We start from the raw sequence: 25845 nt of genomic DNA, 5'->3' as shown, positions 1-25845 counted from the left end.
CTCGCACGGCGGTCAAAAGCTAATTGTTGGCGCGCGACACCCATATTCGTAAATGTTTCAGCGTGATTGTTTTGAGCTTAATTAAGCTATAACCACGAACTACAACGCTGTTTTCTTACTCCAAATCTCATATCTTCAAAGTGGAATATTTAATCTAACATGTCTGGGTGTAAAAGAGATGCAGCCCCCCCCCCCCTAGTGGGAAATAGCGGAGGGCACCCACCTGACCGGAGTCCGAAAGGCAGGCTCCACTGTGTCTATCAAGTTCGCAATAGGAATGATTAAAAAAAAACATGCAGGGTAAAGTCAATATCTTGCGAGAAATATTTCCAGTTTTCCAACATCCAAAATGCTTATCTCAAAGAATAGGACGCTTCATACATATCTCAATCAAAGACTACGCTTCCGTTCACCAACCATTACGTCGCGTATAATACACATTGCGCATCCTCATTACACAGCGGCATCAACTCAACGGCATTTGATTTGAAATCTCCGGAATCGAAAGCGCTCTCCGGCATCCCTGTGTGACATCTTCTCGGTCTGACGTCACGGGCCGGAGCGGCTAGCCAATCAGAGCCGCCCTGTGTATTGCTCCGGCTGGGAAAAAAAATGACGCGCACCGGCAGCGGACGGTCGTCAAGTTAGATGTAAGTGAATCCTAATATATAAGATTCGGAGTCAGGCGAGCCCCTCCGATTTGGACTAAACTTGGTCAGTGGATAGTACGTAACGTTCTGATTACGATGCACCCAAAATTTAAGCTCTGCCCGCCATATTTACGAAGTTACGGATGTTTGAATTTCAAGGTCATTCGGGTGAGCCCCTACGATTTCCGTCAAAATTTGTGTAGGGGAGAGTGGGGTAATTTGGCCGGTGGTGTAAATTGGCCGCCCCCACCCGTACGATGTCTAATAAAAGTGAGTGAAATAACTAGTCTCTATTCCTTTGTCATGGGTAGAAATAACTGGAGGACAAATGTCAAAACTTTGCCCCTCGTAGTTTTGTTCAAAATTAATAAAACGTTAATTTCATTGGAAAATGGTAACTTTTGCTTCTGTTTACAACGTTGTATAGCATGTAGTATTTGGGCTAAAAACGAATTCAGACATTATAGCGCCATTCTTGGGGGTGTTCAGCGGCTCCAAGAGCAATTTCATCTAATTCCGTATAGCCGTGATGACTTAATAGACAAAAAATTTCAGAATGGCAATATGGGGTAATTTGGCCGGGACTAGCGGGGCAACTTGGCCGGTGCGCTCATGGTCACTGCTAGGACGGCCGAGTTTTCATGGTCATATACCATAAATGACATGATTCATGACCAACTTTGACTACTTTGATGTCTTACTTCCGATTGGACAATTGTAAGCGCATGTGACGTCATCGAAGGTTACCAAACGTTTTTTGCTAATAAATCCTTACATAAAAATGGTACAGCCGCACAAATGGTCTCATTCTGTTCAGTTCGCCAAGGCGCATCGAATGATATACATGATGACCTTGAGATCACGTGACCTTGAGGTCAAGCGACCTGAGGTAACGTGAGCTGAGGTCAACCTTTGACCTTGACTTCTCGAGGTCAACACATATATGATTCGATGCGGACTGACGAGAGAATTACGATGGTACTCGAAGTTTTGACCTAGCTTGATTGCTTCAAAAGTTATACGTAAAAAACTGTCTTCGCATCTACAGTATTTTAACGCGATTTCAAAAATTTAAAGACCAAATTCAAAACGTTCACGTGCATTTTGAATGTAAACTTTTTGAATTTGGTCTTTAAATTTTTGAAATTGCGCCTAAAAAGGTGTAGAGCCGCTTATTTGTCTATTTTGACCCCTGTGACCCCTGAGTCAACCTCCGAAATGCGGCAAATGCGTCATAGGACACACGTCATTGGTGAATCTGAAGCTGACTCGCAATATAACAGAAAATCCCGACCGCAAACTAACACCGGCCAAATTGCCCCACACCCACGACCAAATAAACCCTGCTAGTGGGGCAATTTGGCCGCCTTGCAGACCTTTGTAATACGTCACAATTTCAATATAAGTAATTACTCTATCAATTCAAGTTCACTGTCCAGTAAAGTAAAATGAATGCGACACCTGCCAGCGTTGAGAAAATGCAGAAATGTGTCGTCAATTTTAAGCTACATCGTTTTCTAAGAAAAAGCGGCCAAATTACCCCAACCTCCCCTACGGACACTCTAGATGCTCCTGATTACGAATATCACAAAATTTAAGCTCGGCCCGCAAATATATTTACGAAGTTACGGAGGTTTGAGTTTCAAGGTCATTTGGGCGAGCCCCTGCGATTTCCATGAAAATTGGTATGCGGATATACTACATCCTCCTCATTACAAATATCATAAAAGTTAAGCTCGGCCCGCCATATTTTTCAAGTCACGGAGTCACAAAGCTACGGAATTTCAAGGTCATTGGGCGAGCCCCTGCGATTTTCTTCAAAATTTGTATGCTGAGTGCGGACACATTACTAGGTGCGTTCAATAAGTAAGTTCCGGAGAGCAATTACATAAAATTCACGCGGTCTACGCACGTGATTTTTTTCAGGGATTAGAATTCAGACCTTTATGTCGAAGTGACCGCATTTTCAGCTTCTTATTCCATTTGTGACGATATGGAGCAGATCAAATAACATCATTTTTAAGACTGCTTTAGAAATGGCATCGGCCACCCGAGAGGATCAACGTTCAGTGATACGATTCCTAGCTATCCAGGGCTAGCGCCTAGCCGGCGGCTAACATCCACGCCAACTTAGTGAATGTGTACGGGAGCCATGCTCTTAGTGATTCCGCAGTTCGGAAGCGGAAGAAAAGTTTGGGGAGGGGAGGGAGAGCGTGCTCGACCTGGCACGTGCAGGCAGGCTGAGGACGATGGTCACAGCCACTGACGTCGCCAAAGTGGAGGAGATGGTGATGGCCAACAGAAAGATTGCTGTCCAGGCGATAACAGAAAGCCTTAACATAAGCCTACGCCAGGATCATTAGAGACCATCTTCTGCCAGTAATCGCCAGTTGCCGCCCCGAGAAGGCCCGTGGTCGGTTCATCCTCCACCAGGATTGCGCGCCTCCTCACCGTGCCCCCGTGGCGAGGTGCCCTGCAGGCAGAGGGCATCGAGGTGCTCTAACACCATCCCTACTCTCCAAGTCCAGACGTTGCACGCAGTGACTATTGGCTGTTCGCAGGCATGAATAAAAATATCCGGGGCCGGAGGTTCGGCTCGCGGTCTGCACTCGGGTCTGCTTTTTATCAGTATGGCGAAAAGACCCTCACTCAAAGCTTCCGTGCGGCCATCCGGGACCTGGCCAAGCGATGGGAACGATGCGTTCGCCTGCAGGGCGAGTTCGTCGAGCCGTGAGCCATGTATGGTTGAGATGTGCCAAAAAATAAACGAGTTATATCAAAACGGAACTTACTTATTGAACATACTGGTCCATACGCCTCATTACGAATATCGTAAAAGCTAAGCTGGGCCCGCAATACCTATTTCAAAAGTTACTGAGGTTTGAAACTCACTGAAATTCAAACATCTCTTAGAAAAGGTGTAAAGGCCTGGCTACACTATGTGTTTTCTGCGTGGGTTTTTTGCGTGTTTGCGGGTTTTGCGTAATATTGTTCTAGAAAAAGGTTATTATTAATTAAACTTCTTAAATATTTATATAATAGTTGAAAGAACGTTTATGTTAATTAAAAGTTTATATGAAAAACATATAACAAAAACGTAATGTCGTTTCTTTCTATAACGATATTCCGCAAATCACGCAAACTCGCAAAAAACGCACGCAGAAAACGCATAGTGTAGCCAGGCCTTCAAGGTGTAAAAGGTGTTTTCTCTTAGAAAAGGTGACCGACTTAAGGCCGCCCCACACTGGAACTCGCATGCGGGTTGCGAGTTTGCGGGTTTTGAGTTTGCGGGCATAATACTAATTCATAGACTGATTAGACCGTTACCTTATGGTAACTTTATGAATGCAATGAAGCCGGTACACCTTCAGAAAATTACATATAGTCGCAATACCAGCGCAACGAACCAAAATTCGACACCAACGAAAAACCCGCAAACCTCGCAGACCTCGCAGCGAGGAAAATCGAAAGTTGGCTCAAAATCAACTTTTGGAATGCGATGCAAGGTCGCTCGCAAGCTAAAAACATGCAGACTCGCTTATTAGATGGTAGTGTGGGTCACTCAGCTTAGTTTGTATCATTTGATTTTGAATAAACCCGAAAACCCAAAAACTCGCAACCCGCGTGCGAGTTCCAGTGTGGGGCGGCCATTAGAAAAGGTGTAGCGGGTCCAAAACTAAGGTTTCATTCTTTGTATGCTTAGGGTAGTGTGGGGTAATTTGAACATATTTTTACGTCTTCTCCGTTGTACCAAATTCCAGTTCAACCCTGGATGAAGAAAAACTGCTTCAGTAGCGCAAGTGTCACTTGCTTTCACCATGCAAGCCTCATTTTTGGACGAGCCGAGCATACCTTGAATGAGTTGAATAGCATAGCCTCACTTCTCCACCAAGTCACGGTGTGTTCAAATTGCCCCACCGTGGGGTAATTTGAACATAATGCCTTTACCTGTCACAAAAACGATAGTCTCGCCAACACCGATGTTGTTTGACCCATAAACAAATAGGCAGAACAATTCTAAACATACCTTCACTTGAAAAATCAACACAACAGCAAAAATAACAGTTGCAGAGTAGCAATATCTGCACGCTGCACACCGGTCAGTTGACAGAATTCGCCCCTCTTCAATTAACAGAACGTCTATCATTTTTGTTCGATAAAAACTCTCCCAACCGTACTACATCTCTTATAGTGGTGCCAATCGAAACCCGGACATTTGGAGTTCTGATTTTGTCCAATGTCCAATTCGGAATTGGTTGGACAAAGGTAGCAGACTGGACAACATTGGACGATGGCTTGCTACACTTCAGCACTTTTTATAAAGTAATCGTGCATAGCATTGATTGGCGAATGAAAAGCTTGTTAAGCTCTCAATATAATGAACACTTTTCGGCTGGTAAAATTACATGATAAGCAATATAAATGACGGTTTTGAGTGTTGATAGCTGCATAATTTTCGGACATATTTGGACAAATAGTTGACTTTAACATTTTTGGACGGAAAATCAACAAAAATGCCGGACATTAGACGGATATTAGACGTAACTTTTCTAAAACTGGCATCACTTATCTGCTACTGCCTTGGGTCGAAAGCATTGGCAAAAAAAAAACTGGGGGCGTTGTTTTTTCGGAGCTATCCCTGTCTTCATTCAAATTCTCACACTATGTTCAAATTACCCCACGCTAAAAGTTATTTTGCCATTATAAAAAACAGGGTTCAAAAGCAAATTTCTTGGATTGAAGGCACTGATTAGGTCATTATACAACAAAAGCCGTTGCGTATTAGGCGCTAGCAATGCAAGATTTTGCGCTGCAATGAAGTTGCAATGACGTGTTGTTAGGCGTTTTTCCTGGCGAAATTGATTTTTTACACTGTGCGTCAACATCTTCATTCCCTGAAACTTTAAACCCCGTTCATATGATAGCCCTTTTAGTTACGATAATTTCTCCCATTGGTCTTATTGTCATGCCACTTATGGATTTTCCGTAATTTTCTGTTATTCACACTATGTTCAAATTGCCCCACATGTTCAAATTACCCCACCCTACCCTATTATTATCTGGTGGGGCAGTGTGAGGGGGTTATAAACCCGCGCATGACTGGGGTATTTTCCATAACGCGAGTGACTGAGGAGGGGGGGGGGGCTCTCCAGAGCCCCCCCCCCGCCCTCCTATCTCCGAAACTACTGGGCCGATCGTCAAAATTCAAACGGTGTCTGATAGCCCTGGAAAAACTGTCTAAAGAAACCTATTTTCATTGACCTCGAAGTCACCGATGACGTCACAGGTCAGGTCAAAGTAAAAATTATCGGCATTTTTGCTTGTTTACAATTTAGGCTCTGACCGCCGGCTGACAAGTCCGATCAGACTCATTTTTGGTTTACGCACTCCTTGCTATATGCCTTAGATACCCTGAGGGTACCGAGCTTTTCCTTCGAATTTTTCAGGTCAAGGTCAGGTCATCCTAGGTTATGAAAACTGTATATCATGTATCGGTCACGTGACACGTGTTTTATGGTCCATTTTACTCGTAGATTGCGAATATAATGTCGTCTGTGTCATTTGAGGTCATTTTTAGCTGAATTTATCGGAGGTGAGGTCTTAATTCCAGGTCAGAAAAGATCGAATTTTGAACATAAAATTTTTCAACAAAAAAGATACCTATCAGATGCAGTTTGAGCTCAGAAACACGAAGGTGCCATTTATATTGCTGTACGATATCAAAAACGTACTGAAAATTGGTTTTGAAAAGTATATGTAGATGGCGCCCGTCCTATCCTATCCTTTCCTGCAGCTTGTCCGTCTTCCGACCCGTTTCACATATCCTTCGTGCTCGTTTCCCGATAAAACCGGCGGCTCTAGGAGCCGAAGTGCGCGTTGCAAGGCCCTAAATACAAGGTTGCACGGACTTATTTCTACTAAACCTACCAGAATATAGTTTCACGGTTGATTATTTAAATAATTATTCAATCAAAATTTCTTTATTATTATCTCGTAATCATTTATAAGCAATTTTATAAATCAACTTTCAATTTGCTTGCCTTTTACTAGCAAAATAACTTTTCTAGTATTGGGTCAACATAGTGGTGTAGCAGTAGGAACCACATCTGGCAAAACCCCAATGCCTTCGTACAGCAGAAAAGCAGCCACCAGGTGTCGCCACAGTCGCCACTTGGTCGCCACACAGATGTCGCGCGCGTCGCCAATCGCCACACTACCGATTTCCATAAGGACGCATATGTACGGATATGTATAGGAAAGTCGCCCTTAAGGATTACGCTTACATCCTTTGCTTATGAGGTCGGTGGTTGGAAATTGGGAGGGGCTCAGCTATTTTCGACCACGGATATGCCTTTATCACATGATGAGGAACATGCTGATAAGCGTTTTATGCGTCATAACAGCACAAAAGTATTTTTAATCATTTTTCAAAAATAGCCGTTCTGCCGTATCTTTCAGTGCAAGGTGCCGTCGGTCATCCCCGACGTGACGTCACGCAGGGAATTTTTGCCAGATTTTCCTACTAGACTTCGACACCCCCTGTGCGCGTTGGAGCGGCGGGCCGCTGAACGCTTGTGCGTAGGGATATAGTGCGCGTGTTTTCATTAATTAGATGGCGTTGTTAATTAATTGCTTTTGAAATATCATTGGAATATTTGTACTATCTCGTAGGGCACCGATTGTGCTGGTTGTAAGCGGATATTGTGTTTTCCGGAATTTCGAATGCCGCGCTGGCAGTCACGTGACCGGTTCTGATGTCGAGTCCGACTGCGCGGAAGGCGGTCTTTTCGTTCCCCGCCATGATTGGAGGCGGATGTGTTGCGGGTGCTCCGGATTTTGGTACCGGTGAGTGAGGTTCTAGAGGTTTGTAACTGCTGAATCTAATATGGTAACTACTCAGTTGAATTTATGTGATGAATATTTGTTTTGTTGTATAACTTTAATGTGAAAACCGGTTTATATGAGCTGATATGTTCGATTCTCCGGGACAGTGGCTCGGTTGCCCCCGATTCGGGGAGGACAAGCTGTGGAGCTTGTTTGTGGAGGCTGCCCTGGTGGCCTCGTGAGTTCGGTCGCCGTGGTCGTTTGGCAGCGCGCCAGAGACTGGATAAGCCGGTATGTTATCACTAAAGATGCTCATTGTCTATCTTTGCTTTGAATTTCGATACCTCAACGTCTGCTGTGTATTGCTTGATTTATTTACTTACTTGTAGAATGTTAAACAGAGTTCTTGGACCCCGAGCTGTGTTGTGACCCATTTTGCATCGTGCCAACTGGTATTTGACTCGAGCTCGTATTGTGTGGATGTGTTTGCAGTAACAATCAAATGATCGAAGACGGGATCCAGAGCGGTCCAATACAGATCTGTCCACGGCCAAGTCTCTGAGGTGGCCAGGTGACCGAGGGGTGGCAGGGAGCAGATGCGGGCGATGGTGGCGCGAGCAGTGGCCGGGGGCCATCTGCATCTACAGTTACGGCTTCCTTCTCCGCGCCTTCATCTGCTGGTGAAGCCCAGTAGCGGCTTCCCTCTCTGCGCCTTCGGCTGCGTCTGGAGCTACAGTTGCTGCTTAGTCTCTGCGCCTTCATCTGCCTCTGGAGCTGCAGCACCGGCTGCGCGCCGCGCCTTCCAGGATTCTGCCTGAGTGGTGTGTGGCTGGCTGGCGCGGAGTGGTGTGCGGCTGGCTGGCACGGAGTGGTGTGCGGCTGGCTGGCGCGGAGTGGTGCGCGGCTGGCTGGCGCAGAGTGGTGTGCGCCGGCGAGAGGCGCTGAGTGGTGTGCGCCCCCGAGAGGCGCTGAGTGGTGTGCGCCCCCGAGAGGCGCTGAGTTGTGTGCGCCAGCGAGAGGCGCTGAGTGGTGTGCGCCAGCGAGAGGCGCTGCGTGGTGTGCGCCAGCGAGAGGCGCTGCGTGGTGTGCGCCAGCGAGAGGCGCTGCGTGGTGTGCGCCAGCGAGAGGCGCTGCGTGGTGCGCGCCCTTGGTGCGTGCAGTGTAGTGTGCCCCTGGACGGGCTGAGAGGGTGCTCCCAGCGGGTGAGTGCCCCTCTGGCGGAGACATCTTTCGTGGAGCCGCACCTTCAGCTCTGCATCTGCTTGAGTAGCAGCGACTGCCTCTCCTCGCTGCCTGGTGCCGGCATCCTGGTTCGGCCGGAGCTGGGAGCTGGAGGATCTGGCCGTCTGAGGTTTGCTGCTACCTGCTGCTTCTGCTGGACTGAGTTGACTGGTAAGGGTGATCCTGTGGTGGTCCTGCGCTGGTTTTAAATTGTGTTATGTGGTGTGTTTTTATATTGCTGGGAAGTGTCTAGGTTAAGGTGTTTAGATTAAGTGATTGCTGAGGAATGCGGTATCCTCTCAGTGCTGGGAAGTGTTTTTAAGTGTCTAGATAGTAGATAAGTGAGGGTGGAAGGTCTGTGGTATCCCCGCTGTGCAGATTCCTATTCCCTCACCCTGAAATGGCGCCTACTAAGGAGGAGTTGGGAAGGTTGAAGCTGACAGAGCTGCAACGGGAATTAGAGACCCGTGGGCTGGAGGTAACCGGTAAGAAGCAGGATTTAGTGGATAGGTTGTGGTCAGCCCTCGAGACTGAGATGGACCAGTTAAACCCGGCAGAGAATAAGGTGAGTCCCCGAGAAGCTACTGGAGGGCCATCGACAGATGTATCGATTATTTTGGCGAAACTTAAGCTCCTCAAGGAGGAACAGGCCGTAGAGCAGGAGCGGATGGCGGTGAGGGCACGCGAATCGCTTTTGCAGGCCAGGTCGGAGCAGCTTAAACTTGAACGCGAGTTGGTAGAGGCAGGGCACCTAGTGGAGCCTGAGTTGGCCCAGGTGCAGGTTCCGATCGAGCCGGTGGGTAAGCCCTCACTGGGGGAGGCCCTCAGTGCCCAGGTCAAGCGGTCCCTGTTGCCCCCCGCAGAGCTCCGCCCGTTCAGCGGCGAAATAAGAGACTATCGTTTATTTACTAGATCGTTCCAGGCCCGTATTGAAACAAAGACTGAGGACCCAGATGAGCTTCTTTTTTATCTCGATCAATATACGAAGGGAAAGCCCAACCAGCTCGTGCGAGGGTGTCTCCACCTGGGGGAGGCTGGTTTTGCAGAGGCAAAGCGGCTCCTGGAGGTTCGCTACGGCAACAGTGTGGGGCTGGTCGACTCCTATGTCGAACAGGTGAGAGGCTGGCCTAAGGTGGCCGCTGGCGATGTTGAGAGTCTGGACCAGCTTCTTCTGTTCTTGACCGAGATCATGAACGCGATGGAGAGTGTGGAACTGAGTGAATTTGATCATCCAACGAACTTGCGCCTTGTCATGTCGAAGCTGCCCTCGTACCTCCAGGATCGGTGGATGAGAGGCAGATAGACTCCTTCAGGAGGGCTCGACCGTGCGCCTGTCGAACCTGGTCGGGTTTCTGTCCGCTGAGGTCCGTGTAAAGCGGAATCCTCTGTTCGGTCCTCGTAGTGCCGAACCCGCGCGCCGTGAGGCTGTGTCCAGGTCCTCTCCCGGGTTTAAGGTGAGCGCAGCTCGGGTCACACGACCGGGCGCGGGGTCAGGGCTGTGTCCTTTTTGTGACGGTCGCCATGAGCTGGACAGGTGCCAGCGGATGTTTGAGAGGCCCTGGCCTGAGAGGCGTCGGACGGTGTTACGAGCGGGGCTTTGTTTCGGGTGCCTCAGGGAGGGTCACCGTGCCCGCTCTTGCAGGAGTCAGCTGACTTGCCGCTCTTGCGGTGGGCGTCACCCGTCAGTGATGCACCGGGACCCCGACTGTGACGCTCGTGGTGTTCCAGCTGCCCCTCCGGTTTCCGCCCAGCCGCCAGTGGCGCGGCGTGGTGCCGGCGGCGGCCGGGAGTTGCGGCCCGAGGCGGCGGTGGTGCCGCCGCGCGGAGATGGTGTGGCGCCCCCTCGTGGTGGATTTGTGGCGCCACCTCCCGGCGGTGAGGGGTCGGGTTCCCACAGCGGAGCCGTGATCAGTGCGAGCCTTGGACTCCAAGGTGTCGATCGGACGGCGCTGCCGGTCGTGGCTGTGCGCCTCCGTGGTCCAGACGGCAAAGTGGTCGTCACTAACGGATTTTTGGACCAGGGCTCCTCGGGATCTTTCCTAACTGACGGACTTGTTTCCTTGTTGGGACTCCAGACCGAGGAGACGAGTGTTGTGCTCGAGACGGTGGGGAGCGGGAAGAGGCGGATTCAGACGTGCCTCGCGTCGGGCGTGCAGGTGGCCGATGCGAGAGGGGGAGCTTTCCATGCTCTGCCGCCTCTGATGACCGTTCCGTCCCTGCCGGTGACTCAGGAGGACAGGTGTCCGAGGAGTGAGCTGAGGGCAGCCGCTCATCTCGCCGATGTCGCGCTGACAGAGGTGGACACGCCTGTGGGGATCCTGATTGGGTCGAACTGTGCCGAACTGCTTCTTGCCAGGGAGGTCCGGGCTCCGCCTGAGGGCCAGGCGGGGTTGTGTGCCATCCGTACCGTGTTGGGGTGGTATGTGATCGGACGTGTCCCTGGGACAGCAGTCTCGAGGGGCAGGCTGACTGTCAACTTCCTGAGGGTCGAGAGGGCGACCGATTCTGATGATGGGGTTACCCAGAGTGTCCGTGATCACTGCTCGGAAGGCTGTCAGTTTCGAGCCATGTACGAGCGGGACTTTGGTGACCTGTCTGATGACCGTGAGTGTTTTTCCCTTGAGGAGCGTGAGTGGATAGCCGACGTCGAGTCAGGCGTCCGGCGGGACTCGGAGGGTCATTTTGAGATCCCCCTTCCCAAAACCGATTTTGGAGAGCTGCCAGACAGCTTCGGAACGGCGGCCAGACGGTTGAACTCACTCCGGAGGCGGTTCCGATCTGACCCAGAGTATTTTGACCAGTACCGGCGTGTTATCAGCTCGCTGGTCGATGACGGGTACGCCGTTCCAGTCTCTGACGATGACGTCACAGGTCCCGTATGGTACCTCCCCCACCATGGCGTGTGGGAGCCTGGTAAGGGCAAGCTGCGCGTGGTATTTGACTGCGCGGCTAAGAGTGGTGGTACCTGTCTCAATGACTTGCTGAGGAAGGGACCTGTTCTGACGAACTCCCTGCTGGGGGTGCTCTGTCGATTTCGTGAGGGGCGGGTCGCTTTTGCGTGCGACATTCAGAGCATGTACCACAGGGTGCATGTACCAGAGTCGGACACGAGCATGTTGAGGTTCCTGTGGTTCCGTGACAACGATCCGGACGGAGATGTGCAACTCTGGCGAATGAGGTCTCATGTGTTTGGAGCTGTGTCGAGTGGGAGTGTCGCCAGTTTCGCACTGGGCCGGTGCGCTGAGGAGGGTAGATCGAGCTATCCGGAGGCCGCTGATGCTCTGATTCGCAACACATATGTGGATGACGCACTGTGTGCTGTGGACTCCGTTGAGGATGCTGTGCATCTGGCACGGGATCTGAAGGCGCTGTGCGCCACGGGAGCGTTCAATATGACTAAATTCACCAGCAGCAGTCCGCAGTTCCTGAAGTATGTACCCATGGAAGACAGAGGTAAGAAAGTCAAACAGCTGGACCTCGACAAGGACCGACTCTGCGCCGAGAGTGCGTTGGGTCTCAGATGGTCGGTCGATGATGACACCTTCCGGTTTCAGTTCCGAGGTGAGGAGAAGCCCTGGTCCAGACGTGGTGTATTGTCCACTGTCAGCTCTGTTTTTGACCCCTTAGGTGTGGTCTCCCCCGTCACCGTGACGGGACGCGTGTTGGTCCAGAAGCTGTGCGCTCTCTCTTGTGGCTGGGATGACCTTCTTCCTGCCGTACTGGCGGAAGAGTGGCGAGAGTGGCTGGACAGGGCTAGAGAGCTGGATCTGGTCCGGCTAGATCGATCTATCGTGGGCCCACCCGGGGAGGTTCTGACCACCCAGCTGCACGTGTTCGCTGACGCCAGTGAAAGTGCGCACTCGGCTGTTGCGTATCTCAGGCGGGAGGTGCGCTCATCTGAGGGTAAAACGGAGCGGTTTGTGGCGTTTCTGATGGGGAAATCGCTGGTGAACCCTATCAGGTTTGTGTCAGTTCCGCGCTTGGAGTTGGCCGCCGCTGTGTTGGCGGTGAGAGTGAGGAAAGTACTGCAGAGGGAGTTGGGCACCCGATTTGATACTGTTCATATGTGGACTGACAGCATGATAGTCCTGAGTTGTATCCGGAATCGCACGACGCGATTCAAAACTTTCGTGGCTAACAGGCTCGCTTACATTCATGATGGCTCAGAGGTAAGCGAGTGGTCATACGTGCCGACGGACGCGAACCCAGCGGATGTGGGTTCTCGGGGCTGTGCGCCGACCGACTTGGGACCCTGGTTGAGCGGGCCCGATTTTCTCGCGGGGGACGTCGACTGCTGGCCGGTGGAGCCTGCTGTTCCGTCCGCCCTGCCGGCGAGTGAGGTGAAGTCGGTGCCGGTCGCCCTGACAGCGGTCGGAGCTGATTCGGCTCAGCCGTGTGACGTGCTGATTCAGCATTTTTCTTCCTATTTTAGACTTAAGCGAGCGGTGGCTTGGTACCGTCGGTTCATCGATGTTCTTCGGAGCGGTGAGTTCCGAAGATGGTGCTTGGCGAGACGGCGAGGGCTGCGGCGCCGGGAAGTGCCCGTCCGGACTTCTCTGACGGTGTCAGACCTACGCGGCGCCGAGCTGGCGATCTTGCGCCGAGTCCAGCGAGATCTGCCAGAGTACCCGAGCGGTGTGTGTGACGATGGTCCAGTCAGCGTCAGGCGGAACAGTCCGCTGGCGAAGCTACGCCCTATACTGAGTGATGGTCTGCTGCTGGTGGGCGGTAGGCTAGAGCGGTCCGACTGTATCTCCGTGAGTGCCAAGCACCCGGTGATCCTGCCCAGGCGGCATCATGTGACTAGGTTAGTGATAAGGGAGGCTCACGCTGAGGTGGGTCACGAGGGCAGACTCCATACCTTCTGGAGGCTGCGTGAGAGGTTTTGGGTTCTGGGTGCCGGACCGGAGGTCCGGAGGCTGATCCGAAACTGTGTCGTGTGCCGGAAGGTCAATGCCCGTCCTCAGCGGCAGCTGATGGCAGACCTGCCGGAGGAGCGCGTGTCCGGTGACACGCCAGCGTTCTCTTCCGTCTTGTTAGATGTATTTGGTCCGATTTTAGTTAAGGCTGGACGGGGGGAGAAGAAAAGGTACGGTCTGATGTGTATCTGTGTTGTCACGCGCGGTGTTCATATAGAGGTTTTAGATTCTCTCCGCACCGATTCCCTCATCAACGCCGTCCGACGTATCAGTGCCCGCCGGGGGCAGATCCGTCAGGTGCGGAGTGATATGGGTACCAACATGACTGGCGCTGATCGAGAGCTCCGAGAAGCGCTGAGGGACGTAAGCAGCCGTGATCTCCAGCGTGCTGCTCTTCAGAGGGGTATCGACTGGAGGTTCAACCCTCCAACTGCCTCTCACTTTTCCGGTGGAGTGGAGAGGCAAATCAGGACGTTCAGAAAGATTTGGAGGTCCATGCCGACGCAGCAGCGGGTGGACGATGAGTCGTTGCAGACCCTCTTCTGTGAGATAGAGTCCATTATGAATGACCGCCCTCTGACTTACGTGTCTACCGCTGATGGCGATGTGGAACCCCTGACTCCGGGACACTTGCTGTTCCTGAGGGGCCGTCCTGGGCCGATTCCAGGCGAGTTTCGAGAGGCCGACTCGTTCTCCCGACGCCGTTGGCGTCATGTCCAGTACTTGGCGCAGCAATTTTGGACTCGCTGGAGGAGCGAGTACCTGCTCTCACTGCAGTCTCGGCAGAGGTGGACGCAGGAGTCTCGCAACCTGGAGCCTGGGGATGTAGTCTTGCTAGTAGACGAGAATGTGCAGCGAGGCCAGTGGCAGATGGGGAAGGTACAGGAGGTTCTTCCCAGCCGAGATGGCAAGGTGAGAAAGGCTCTCGTTAAGACTAGCACCTCTGTGTATCTGCGCCCAATACACAAGATGGTAGTGGTGAGGTCCGACTCCGATCTAGAGTAAGTTAGAAGTAAGGTGCCGTCTAGAAATAGGCTGCCGTCAGCCACAGGGCTGATCAGGCTCGGTAAGGTAGGATAGGTAGAGTGTGAGCGGGACGCTCATCGGTTCAGTGTTGTGTGGTGGTAGATATATATATATAAATATTTTTTTTTTTTCGTGGACGGATCGTCAGGTTTGTAGAGGTTGTCAGCTTGACGGGCGCTCCTGTGCTTCGAATGCCTCAGTCATTCGAAGGGGGGAGTGTAGATGGCGCCCGTCCTATCCTATCCTTTCCTGCAGCTTGTCCGTCTTCCGACCCGTTTCACATATCCTTCGTGCTCGTTTCCCGATAAAACCGGCGGCTCTAGGAGCCGAAGTGCGCGTTGGAGCGGCGGGCCGCTGAACGCTTGTGCGTAGGGATATAGTGCGCGTGTTTTCATTAATTAGATGGCGTTGTTAATTAATTGCTTTTGAAATATCATTGGAATATTTGTACTATCTCGTAGGGCACCGATTGTGCTGGTTGTAAGCGGATATTGTGTTTTCCGGAATTTCGAATGCCGCGCTGGCAGTCACGTGACCGGTTCTGATGTCGAGTCCGACTGCGCGGAAGGCGGTCTTTTCGTTCCCCGCCATGATTGGAGGCGGATGTGTTGCGGGTGCTCCGGATTTTGGTACCGGTGAGTGAGGTTCTAGAGGTTTGTAACTGCTGAATCTAATATGGTAACTACTCAGTTGAATTTATGTGATGAATATTTGTTTTGTTGTATAACTTTAATGTGAAAACCGGTTTATATGAGCTGATATGTTCGATTCTCCGGGACAGTGGCTCGGTTGCCCCCGATTCGGGGAGGACAAGCTGTGGAGCTTGTTTGTGGAGGCTGCCCTGGTGGCCTCGTGAGTTCGGTCGCCGTGGTCGTTTGGCAGCGCGCCAGAGACTGGATAAGCCGGTATGTTATCACTAAAGATGCTCATTGTCTATCTTTGCTTTGAATTTCGATACCTCAACGTCTGCTGTGTATTGCTTGATTTATTTACTTACTTGTAGAATGTTAAACAGAGTTCTTGGACCCCGAGCTGTGTTGTGACCCATTTTGCATCGTGCCAACTGGTATTTGACTCGAGCTCGTATTGTGTGGATGTGTTTGCAGTAACAATCAAATGATCGAAGACGGGATCCAGAGCGGTCCAATACAGATCTGTCCACGGCCAAGTCTCTGAGGTGGCCAGGTGACCGAGGGGTGGCAGGGAGCAGATGCGGGCGATGGTGGCGCGAGCAGTGGCCGGGGGCCATCTGCATCTACAGTATATAATTGTAAAATTTTGACAATAATGCAAATAATATGGCTATTTTTGAAGATATTGGGGTAAAACTTGCTAGAGGAGTTCATCAGTGTGTGTTCTATCACATATATTCCGGTTTTTACGAAAAATCAAAAACTTTTTGAAAAAATATACTTTTTGTGATTGTAAAAATATAGCTTTCAAAATTTTCAAAATTTCGAAAATTCGAGACTGCTTCGCAGGTGCAAGGCCCACCCTCTCGCTCGCTTCGTTGGTCGCCCCAAAAGGCGTTTCACTGGTGCTATGATTCGTAGACGCTAAACTGGTAAGAAAATTATAAATAGCTACTTAGTAAAATTTTACTAGTTAATTGGATTCTGTACGAAATATCTGTGTGGCGAGGCGCGTTTTAACAGGGCGGCGATCGATCTCGGTTGATCCGTGTCGACCATGGTGTGTACCGTACAATGTATGCACAACGCGATAAGGTTCATAAGTAAAGCATGCCCAACTGGAGTCCATCTAGGACAAGAATATCAATATAATCCAACGTCCACACAGAGAAGCTACGAATTGAGGCCACCCTCTTAATATACCGCTAACGAACGAAGAGAAACGCTAACGAAGAGAAATTGCCTCCCAGACTGTTCATTAATATTCAATGCAAATCTCGGTGATAAGTAAACTGGGGCGCGCCTAATCGCTCCGGATCGATCTGAGCGCGGCAGCTCAAGGATGTCGGATTACGCCGGTGACATGCGGCCGTGTTTGGTCTCTGACCGTTAGTGCCGTAACATTGCCACTCTCAGGCGACCGCCGCCAGATTCCGTGCTACGGACAGACGGAAGCCCTTTCTAACACCCTTGGAATGTTTGCATAGCGAGTTAGTCTGTGTAGATATCGCGCCGAAAATGGGTCAAAGCCGTCAGACAGGCTCCGCCTTACGCCAAAAAGCGCCACTACTGCAATCTGCGCCTCGGGAGTCCGGACATCCCTGTCAAAAACCGCCTGATTATCATATACGCTCGATCACGCTATACACGTGATTGTCCCAGAGGCAGCCCAAGCTGCGCCATCCCAGTCACCATCCAGCACACTCACCAGGGCTGACGGGTTGCGCGGCAGGTTCACGAGCGAAGCGCTCTTCTGCAGGGTGCCCGTGTCCTCCGGGAGGCGCAGAGTGGCCGGTTTGCCGCTGCCGCCGTTCTCCAATTCCTCTCGCAGGTCCTCGTGACTGCGAGCGACTGGCCTGGAGCGCCGTAGCTGAGAAGGCTTCCGGTTCTGCTGGCCTTTGACCGTCGTCTTTCTAGACTCGGCCCGTAGTGGGCCGTGCTGGATGGCATTGGAAGAGGCGTAACCTTCATTACTTTGGCCGTTCTCCCTCGGCTTCGGATGGTTTATTTGCGGCGCTGGAAATGCGCGCTTCTGGTTGTTGGTGTCTGCCGGCGCTGGTGTGGGCTGGCTGTGTGCCGCGCGCCTGTCGGAGGCGCGCTGCGGCTCCTCCAGATCCGTCAGCAGAGCTGGCACCTCTACGGCGCTGCGGTACGGGCTCGTGCTGTCCTCCGCATCCGACTCCTCGTGGTACTTCTCGATAATGACTTGCTCGAGCGACATGGAGCGCGAGCGGTCCGCCTCGGATCGGCTCTCCAGCGCTATAGTCTCGGCCGCGCGCAGCACCTCCATGTCACCCGACAGGGCCGTGGCGCCCGCGTCCGGCACCGACGGCCCGCGGTCTTCAGCCTGGTCTGGATCCGGCTCTGTGAGCGGCCGCCTGTCCCCAGAGCCGGAGTCGCTGAACTGCTCTTGTGCACAGTAGAACGGCTGTCGATCTCTGTTTGAGGAGTGATGTTCCGCCCCCTGCGATAACACTTCAGACTGCTTCGAAGAGGGCCTGGTCTCTTTCCTTTGAAGGTCTTCCTTCGACGATGCCCTACGACTTTGCTTTGAAGACGTTCTGTTATCTTCCTTTGGCAGTGTCCTTTGACTTTGCTTCGATGATGATCGCGATGTTGGTTTTGATGTAGCTCGTTGTCCCTGTTTTGAGGATGCTCTGCTCCCTGGCTTTGATGTTTTGTGTGCTGACCGATGATCTGGTCTCTTCTGTTGTTCGTCTTTGAAATGTGCTTTGAATTCTGTTTGTTCTAGGTGCTCGATGCAGCTTTCGCCGTGCTCTGAGTCACGAAGCTCTATGCCAGCGGCTGTCTGTGGGTGCTGAGACTGCTCGGGTACTCTGTGGCTCCGCTCAGAGCCGCTGTGCTCTGCCTTGCTGTGCTCCCGGTGACTCTGCTCTGCCTTGCTGTGCTCCCGGTGACTCTGCTCTGCCTCGGTGTGCTCCCGGTGACTCTGCTCTGCCTCGCTGTGCTCCCGGTGACTCTGCTCTGCCTCGGTGTGCTCCCGCTGACTCTGCTCTGCCTCGGTGTGCTCCCGCTGACTCGGCCCCGTCTCCTTGCCGCGGCAGGGCTGCTGGCCGTCGGAGGGCGCGCAGTCGGAGGACTCTGGCAGGTCGGCCGGCTCCTCTCCGGCCAGACTGTGGTTGCCGGAGTCGCGCGGGGAGCTCTCTGCTCCGTCTCCGTCGGCCGGCAGAGCAGCGGCGTCCGGCTGAGCGGCCGAGTCGGGCCGCTCCCTGATGGCCGACAGCCCGCGCCGAGACTCACTCCCGGTCGGCGTCGGCGATTGTTGCCGCTTTTGTGGCGGGTCTCGCCGAGACGCCGACTGCTGCTTCCCGACGACTGTATGCTTCTGACGTTCGGCAGTCTGGGCTCGAGTCTGGCCGCCGACCGGGCTGCCAGCGTGCTCACTGGCCGCGCGGCCACTGCTGCCGCTGCCGGCAGTGACGCCGGTCATGTCGGGTCAACTGCGTGCCGACGTCAGCCAATCAGCGCTCGTTCTCGACGAAGCGTAGTGATGCGCACGCGGCCCGCTCGCTGGAGAGCCTCAAACTCCGACTTAAGTTTGATCAATTCTAGCGGGCCGAGCGGCTGCGGCTGATGAGCGACTGAGCGATGGGAAGGGCAGCTGTCGGCCGCGGTCCCCAGAGGCGGTGCGCTGCCGACGCCCGTTGGTCGCCGACTGTCAGTCGGCGCGCCGTCCGTCCGTCCCGTCCCGCCGGGAGCCAGCACACGCCACACGCGACACTCGTGTTTGGTGGCCGCCGGGCCTCAGGGAGGTCAGCAGGTCACGCGCACACCGCACTCGCGGCCGGCTTCCGGCGCTCAGGAAAGGGCGGCACGCGCCTCCGACCGGCCCGGCCGCCGCGCCGCCCGCACACGAATGCCTCGGCATGCAAAAGTAATGGCGAGCGGCTACTACAAACATGGCGTTGCTATAGGCTCGCTCGATGACGAGCTGGCTGGCGGCCGGGCCGGCGTTCGTCACGTGACCGCGATGCCGCAGGCGTGTCGGCAGCCGGAGCCACGTGATAAGCCCGTCCGGCCTGGCTATAGCAGGTGCAGGAGCGCAGACTCGTCGGGTGCTCCTGCTCAAAATGACAAGTCATAAGGCGTATTGATTAAGGATAAAAATCGTAAGTTCCTTGTTTTCCATCCTCAAGACAGACAAATCCTTCTCCTCCACGCCTCTTTCCCCTGCTCCGGGCTGGACGGGCTACTTTTTAAATTTTAACAGATGCCGAGATATCCCTTTAACATTAGCACGTGCTTTTGGGAAATGGTTTCGGCCCGCCTCGGCTAATGTTGTCTGTTGAAGGTATTTGGGAAACGAGTTGGACCTAGGGCTTTTTTATTTTCCCAGACAAAGTTTTACTGAACATTCTGAGCGGAAGAACCAATTCCAAAAAAGATATTTAGGAGAAAGTGGGGTAAGATGGTCAGGGTAGGTAAGACGGGCACCCCTTCTGCAGACCAAACCAATAGCGCACGAGCGAGAAAAATTGGGACCAGAATTGGCTTTCCCACTACACACCACCATTGAAGTCTGGTGAATTTGTGTTCAGTCGATAATCTTTTATTTTGATTTCTTTAAAACACGCATTTCATTGAAAATATTCATAATGTATTGTGCAAGCTTTTGTGTGCAGCACTATGGAGTTAAAAACTCGCAATCACTCGTGAGTCGTGATACACTCATATACCACCAGTGTTCATTTACCGCGGATTTGCTTTGTCTGCATCAAATCGTCCACAGCGAAAAATCGTACTGAACTTCTGACATTGAGTTTGAGGTAAGACGGGCAACTATGAATCCAATGGATCTGTAATGGTGAAAATATTTTTGCTGCTGTAGGAAAAAAAGAAGCATTTCTAATAAGAATATGTTCGATTCCGATACTCAGAGACATGTTAGCAATATTCCTTCGGCACAGTTTATTCTCGAATAATGAATAAGAAAAACGGTTCTACATGGCTTCTGAACTGGGGCCTATATACGAGCATACGCCTTCTGCACGAAACTCGTATACTGCCATTTCCGAAGCACTTGAGACCAACGAGCGACTGTATCAATGCGGCTAATCTCGGGCATTTGTTGCGAGCTGTGCTGGTCGGTGAAAGAAGCTGGCTGTCTTGCCCTACCCAGGTAACCGTCGTACCCCCTGGGGTGGGGTAAGACGGGGTTTTGCAAGGTTTTGCAAAAGTAGCTGCAGTTTATTTGTTGAAGCAGGTCTAAGTCTTATCTTCTGGCAAATGGAAGTAAAATGTCTAAAAAAGGTTTTCACTCAGTTTCCCGTTTCTATGATGTTTCTAACCGGCTGAAAAATGGCTCCAAAGTTAAGGTGCCCGTCTTACCCCACTTCCCCTACGGATTGTGTGTTCACTAACAGCAACAGCAAAAGTAAGCAAAATTAAGTGACTGCGTGTTCACTTACGTTTGCTGTCAACGTAATTCAACTAAACAAGGGTAGGTATCGTTCCAATGCCAATGTATTTATTGCTGCAGAACATGGCCAGAGTACTCATTATTACTACATAATTTGCACGCAAAAAAGCGGACACTTTAAATGCGCGAAGCATCTTAACGAGCCACAATGAAACATTTGATATTGTCCCAGCTGGGATCCAAGACGCGTTTGATTCAGCGTTTCACCCAATTTTCAGTTTTCCTCACGGCGTCCTCACTCCTGCTGGACTCCATAGTCCATATCTTTACTCTAACTTCTGGCGCTTCACCATCTTCATCCTCAGCTTTTTCACATTCCAAACCCTAAATAAGGGGGAAGTAGGGAATTTCATCTTTCATACTCAACGCCGCCCAATAATGAAAAACACAAAATATAATCACGGTGACTATAAATAAGAGCATAGTATTACTATAATACAGGGTGACACAAAAAAAACGGTCATCACCAAATTTCGAATAACTTCGGAAGTTTTATAATTCAGATCATCACCAAACTTCGGCCACTTAAGGTCACACCTATGTAGCATACATCCACCAAGTTTCAAGTCTTCACTACGAATACTTTTAGTACAGTGTGTGTTTTACTGACGCTCCACAATGTGCTCCAGGTGAGCGCCACGGCGCTGCAGGGCGTAGGCACACTTGCATCCGGCGGGCAAAGTTGTCGATAACCCGATGGCTGTGCACTTTACAGAGTGCAATGGCCTCTGGAGACAGTGCTCAGGGGGTGTGCTACCCCTGAAACGTTATTCTTATCGGGTTATCGGCAACTTTGCCCGCCGGATGCAGGTGTGCCTACGCCCTGCAGCGCCGGGGCGCTCACCTGGAGCACATTGTGGAGCGTCCGTAAAACACACACTGTACTAAAAGTATTCGTAGTGAAGACTTGAAACTTGGTGGATGTCTGCTACATAGGTGTGACCTAAAGTGGCCGAAGTTTGGTGATGATCTGAATAAAACTTCCGAAGTTATTCGAATTTTGGTGATGACCACTTTTTTGTGTCACCCTGTATTAACACAATACCTATTAACAACTAGAGGTACAGGTTTACGCGATAACTGTATGTTTTGATATGTATGATTAACGGATGCATTAGTTTGGGTGTAGAAACTTGCATTTTTATTGGTTATTTGTGTAGAACTGGGTAACTGCTTTTAATTGAACTGTAAAGCATGATGGTGATGCATGCGAGTTGCTCGAGCCCTTTGTAAGTTAGGATGTTACTCAATTCAACCCTACCCTACCCTACCCTACACTACCCGTACCCTACCCGTACCCTTCCCTGCCCTACCCTACCCTACCCTACCCTACCCTACACTACCTTACCCTACCCCTACCCTACCCTGCCCTACCCTACCCCTACACTACCCTACACTAACCTACCCTACCCTACCATACCATACCCTATCCCTACCCTACCCCTACCCTACCCTACCCTACCCTACCCAACCCTACCCCTAGTCCCTACCCAACCCTACCCCTAGTCCCTACCCTACCCTACCCTACTCTTACACTACCCTACCCTTACCCTACCCTACCCTACCCTACCCCTACACTACCCTAACCTTCCCTACCCTACCCTACCCCTACCCCTACACTACCGTACCCTACCCTACCCTACACTACCCCTACCCTACCCCTACCCCTACCCTACCCAACCCTACTCCTAGTCCCTACCCTACTCTACCCTACCCTACCCTACCCTACACTACACTACCACCGGCAGTCCAAGTTTCAGCTAAATCGGCCCAGAAACGGCTGAGATATTGCAAAAACAAATTAATTGTATTTACTGGCGAATCTTCTTGGCGAGCGGTGCCTTGTGTCGGCCTTCGTTGTCAAAGGTCAACGACCTCCCGGTTCTGATGCTTTTCACTCAGTTTTTTAACCCGCGCCCCGTTGGGCTCTGCCGAGCAACGCGCCCGGTTGGGGGGGGCATTTTGGCCCCCCCCCCTAAGATCTCGAGAACCACGCAACAAAGCGACAAGCGGTAAACGGCGTTGGATAGCCCCAACGGGGAACTACCTTGTGACCCAATTTTATTGACCTAGGTCAAACCGATGACGTCACAGGTCAGGTCAAAGGTCCAATTTTCACCGTTTACAGGCACTTCAAGAAATGCGTTGTAATATCGAGTAAAATGCATTTCATTGAAAATCATCGATGGGGAAATGTTCTTCAAACACATATTTTGCTATTTGAGGTCACTGATACCAGGTCAGGTCACAGAGGTCAGGTCACGGGGGGTCACAATATGAAAGTGTCGTGTGATACATGTTTTATGGTCCATTTTACATGACAAATGCGATTATATGGGTCAGGCAGCCTTTGGGGCCATTTTAGATCACGTTTTGATCAAGGTCAGGTCAAGGTCAGGTCAAGGTCAGGTCAAATTAGGTCAAATTTCAAAGTTAATATTTTTGCATAAAATGGGTATCGAATCGATGCAGCTCGTCACGGGGAGTTCAATGGTGGTCTTTGTTTTGCCGTACGTGGTCTAGAATTGCTAAAAATTGAGTTCAAAAATTTGACGTCATCATTTTTGAACAGTTTTTTCGCTATAACTTGGCCAAAAAACGAGATATCGATCTGAAATTTGGTATGTATATAGCAGAGCGCTGGGACTATAACATATATTCCGGTTTTTTCGAAATTCGGAAAATTTTTGGATTTTTTCAATGTTTTTCTAAAAAAATCAATTTTTTGAATTTATTTTGGTCAAAAACCAAAAATTTTGAAAATCCGAGATAGCAGTTTTGTAGCGCCGCTTTTTGTCTACTAGACCATATAAAGAACTTTGAAATTGCTTGATAACTGTAGATTTGGTGAGCGTTTCAAGATTGCATGTTTTTTGCTCATTTTTGCTCGAACATGACCTCAGTTTGACCTCAATAACTCCTGACCTAAGGTGACCTAAGACTTGAAATTTGGTGTGAAGGTGTCAAATTGATGCCCGGGAAGGTACTGAAAATTTGGCGGCGCTGCGCGCCGCCGTTTTCTTGCTATTCAGGAAAAACCACAGGGGGGGGGCAAAATGGCCCCCCCCCAACGGGGCGAGGGTTAAGCGAACAACTGAGCCTAAAGCGCGTGCTCTCTGCTCAGAGCCGGCCGCGACCAGCCTGGGGCAGAGATGCACGCGCTTACGCCGCACCCGTGGTCCGATCGCGCCCATCTTTTGATACGATGGTCCGCCCCACCCAAAGTTTGTGGTCAATAAATTTCACGTCGCTACGCGGCGCCGTTCCGGCGCAAGAAGACACATACGGCTGACGGACACGCAGACAACTTATAATTTATTAAGTAAGATATAATTTAGGTATAATAGCCGTTTTCACGACGGGCTATCCGGCGAACGCACCTAATTTGACCAAATCTGCACCTAATTTCTTTTACAGCAAATATCTTCATTTTATGAATTTATTTCAGTGTTTTAATCGATGATGCTCTCTGATGATACGACAAAGCAGGCATATACCGGGTGGCCCAGAAAAAAAACGTTCCGAACTTTGGAGGCCTATATATCAAATCCGAGTGCAAATAACGAGCCAAAATTTTCAACAAGTTTGCGTCATTTCTTTGCGCATTGGTATGCCAAATTATAACACTATACCATCATTTTCAAGCTGTCAATCTTGAGTTGAATTAAGCAAGACGTTTTTGCTTTTTTGCCGATGTCAAACGATAGTGATGGTTGGGTTAAGCCGGGTTCACACCGGTTTTCCGGTCCGGAAAAATTCCGTCTGCCGGGCCGGCACCAAAATGTTGAAATTGTCGCTAGATGTCAATGAAGTCGCTAGAACCGGAAAACCGGAAAGTCGAGCCGGAAATGTCATTCTAAGTACGATAAGCCTAGGTACCAAGCAATCTCGCGATTTATTTTGAAATCGAACATACTTGTGTAATGGCTTTACAAGTCCCTGATGCAGTCCATCCAACCGAAAATCATCCATCCTTCACTGGTAGGTATATTAGTAACATTAATACAATTTAACGTTTACAGCATGCGGGCTAGGCATCGACAAAAAGACACTATTTCTTTCAATCGCGCTTTGACGGGCTGGGCAGGGCGCATTAGAGACGGCGAGCTTGATATTACGCTTGCTGATGTAGATGGCTGGGTCTCAAAATCGGTCATCTGACTGTCACTGAACTCTACCGCCATAACCCGCGCCCCGCTGGGGAATACTAAATTTCCACGCCTAGCTGGGGGGTGTTTAACACCCCCCCCCCTTCTAACTCGGCTCCTTGGCCACGTAGCGATACGGGGAAGGCGGCGTTCGAAAGAGTGTCAAAAATAATGACGAAATTAATTCAGTCACTTTTTGGTCAAATCAAAGGTCAGGTCACCAGAGGTCATGGAAAGCCGAATTTCACCGATTTTCAGGTCGAATGTGGACGATTTACAACAAGACAACGCATAACGTGGCATCAATTTTCTCCCATTGACTTATAATGGGGAGGTCACAAAATTGACCTGACCTTAGGTCACCGAGATCAAAATTCCGAGATAGTTATTTATTTAAATTGTGTACATTTTGTTGCCCTTATCAATTGCTGAGAGTTTCAAAGAGGTCGGTCGCTAGATGTAGCTATGGAAGACGTTGCAACTTTGTATGAGGTGAGGTCACTTGAAGTGACCTGGTGGCCTGACCTTAAGTGACCTTGGTCTACAATTTTTACAACATGTGCAGAAAAGGTGCATGATAAGGTGTGCCAAAAACAGCCACTGTTTTTTTTTAGATATTCGCGAAAAACCACAGGGAGGGTTCAAATACCCCCCCCCCCCCCCACCCCCAGCAGGGCGCGGGAGAATATACTTGGCATTCAGTACCTACCATCGCAGTTCATGAATCTTCTACTTGCGATTGAATGGCAAAACTGCCTCCACCCTCCCGAGCTGCTATGTGCTTGTGTAGGAGGGCATCGAGGGCAGAGAAGTGTTGTCAGCGCGTCTTGTAGAATGTAGATTTCAGAATATGCTCTGCTGGCTCCAGTTCGTAGACGACGGAAGTTAGCAATACGTACATTGTGCTACCTGTCCTGCACGGCCGGCTCCAGCGCTTGCTAATCTCTTCTGCAGATACTGGCTCCGCTCCTTCTACAACCAGCG

The 25845-nt window shown here is 50.8% G+C and overlaps 1 protein-coding gene and 1 long non-coding RNA gene across 2 annotated transcripts in view; one reads left to right on the top strand and one right to left on the bottom strand.

The window, feature by feature from the left end:
- Positions 1 to 19076, bottom strand: part of LOC122385375 (uncharacterized protein C2orf16-like) — a gene marked incomplete at its 3' end in the record, with an annotated part of 159652 nt that extends 140576 nt beyond the window's left edge. Inside the window, exon 1 of the mRNA XM_043373600.1 lies at positions 16982 to 19076. Coding sequence (XP_043229535.1) covers positions 16982 to 18724 — 1743 coding nt within the window. The remainder of the gene's footprint in view (positions 1 to 16981) is intronic.
- Positions 7200 to 15804, top strand: LOC122385371. The gene is made up of 2 exons (XR_006257191.1): positions 7200 to 8867; positions 15423 to 15804. It is a non-coding gene; the product is annotated as an uncharacterized LOC122385371 (long non-coding RNA).
- Positions 19077 to 25845: the final 6769 nt, after the last annotated feature.

This window comes from Amphibalanus amphitrite, unplaced genomic scaffold (genome assembly GCF_019059575.1).
Source record: "Amphibalanus amphitrite isolate SeventyFive unplaced genomic scaffold, NRLGWU_Aamphi_draft 000216F_arrow, whole genome shotgun sequence".
NCBI classification, from domain to species: domain Eukaryota; kingdom Metazoa; phylum Arthropoda; class Thecostraca; order Balanomorpha; family Balanidae; genus Amphibalanus; species Amphibalanus amphitrite.
Note: the sequence above shows the minus strand (reverse complement) of the source record. Positions and strands in the feature narration are given on the sequence as shown.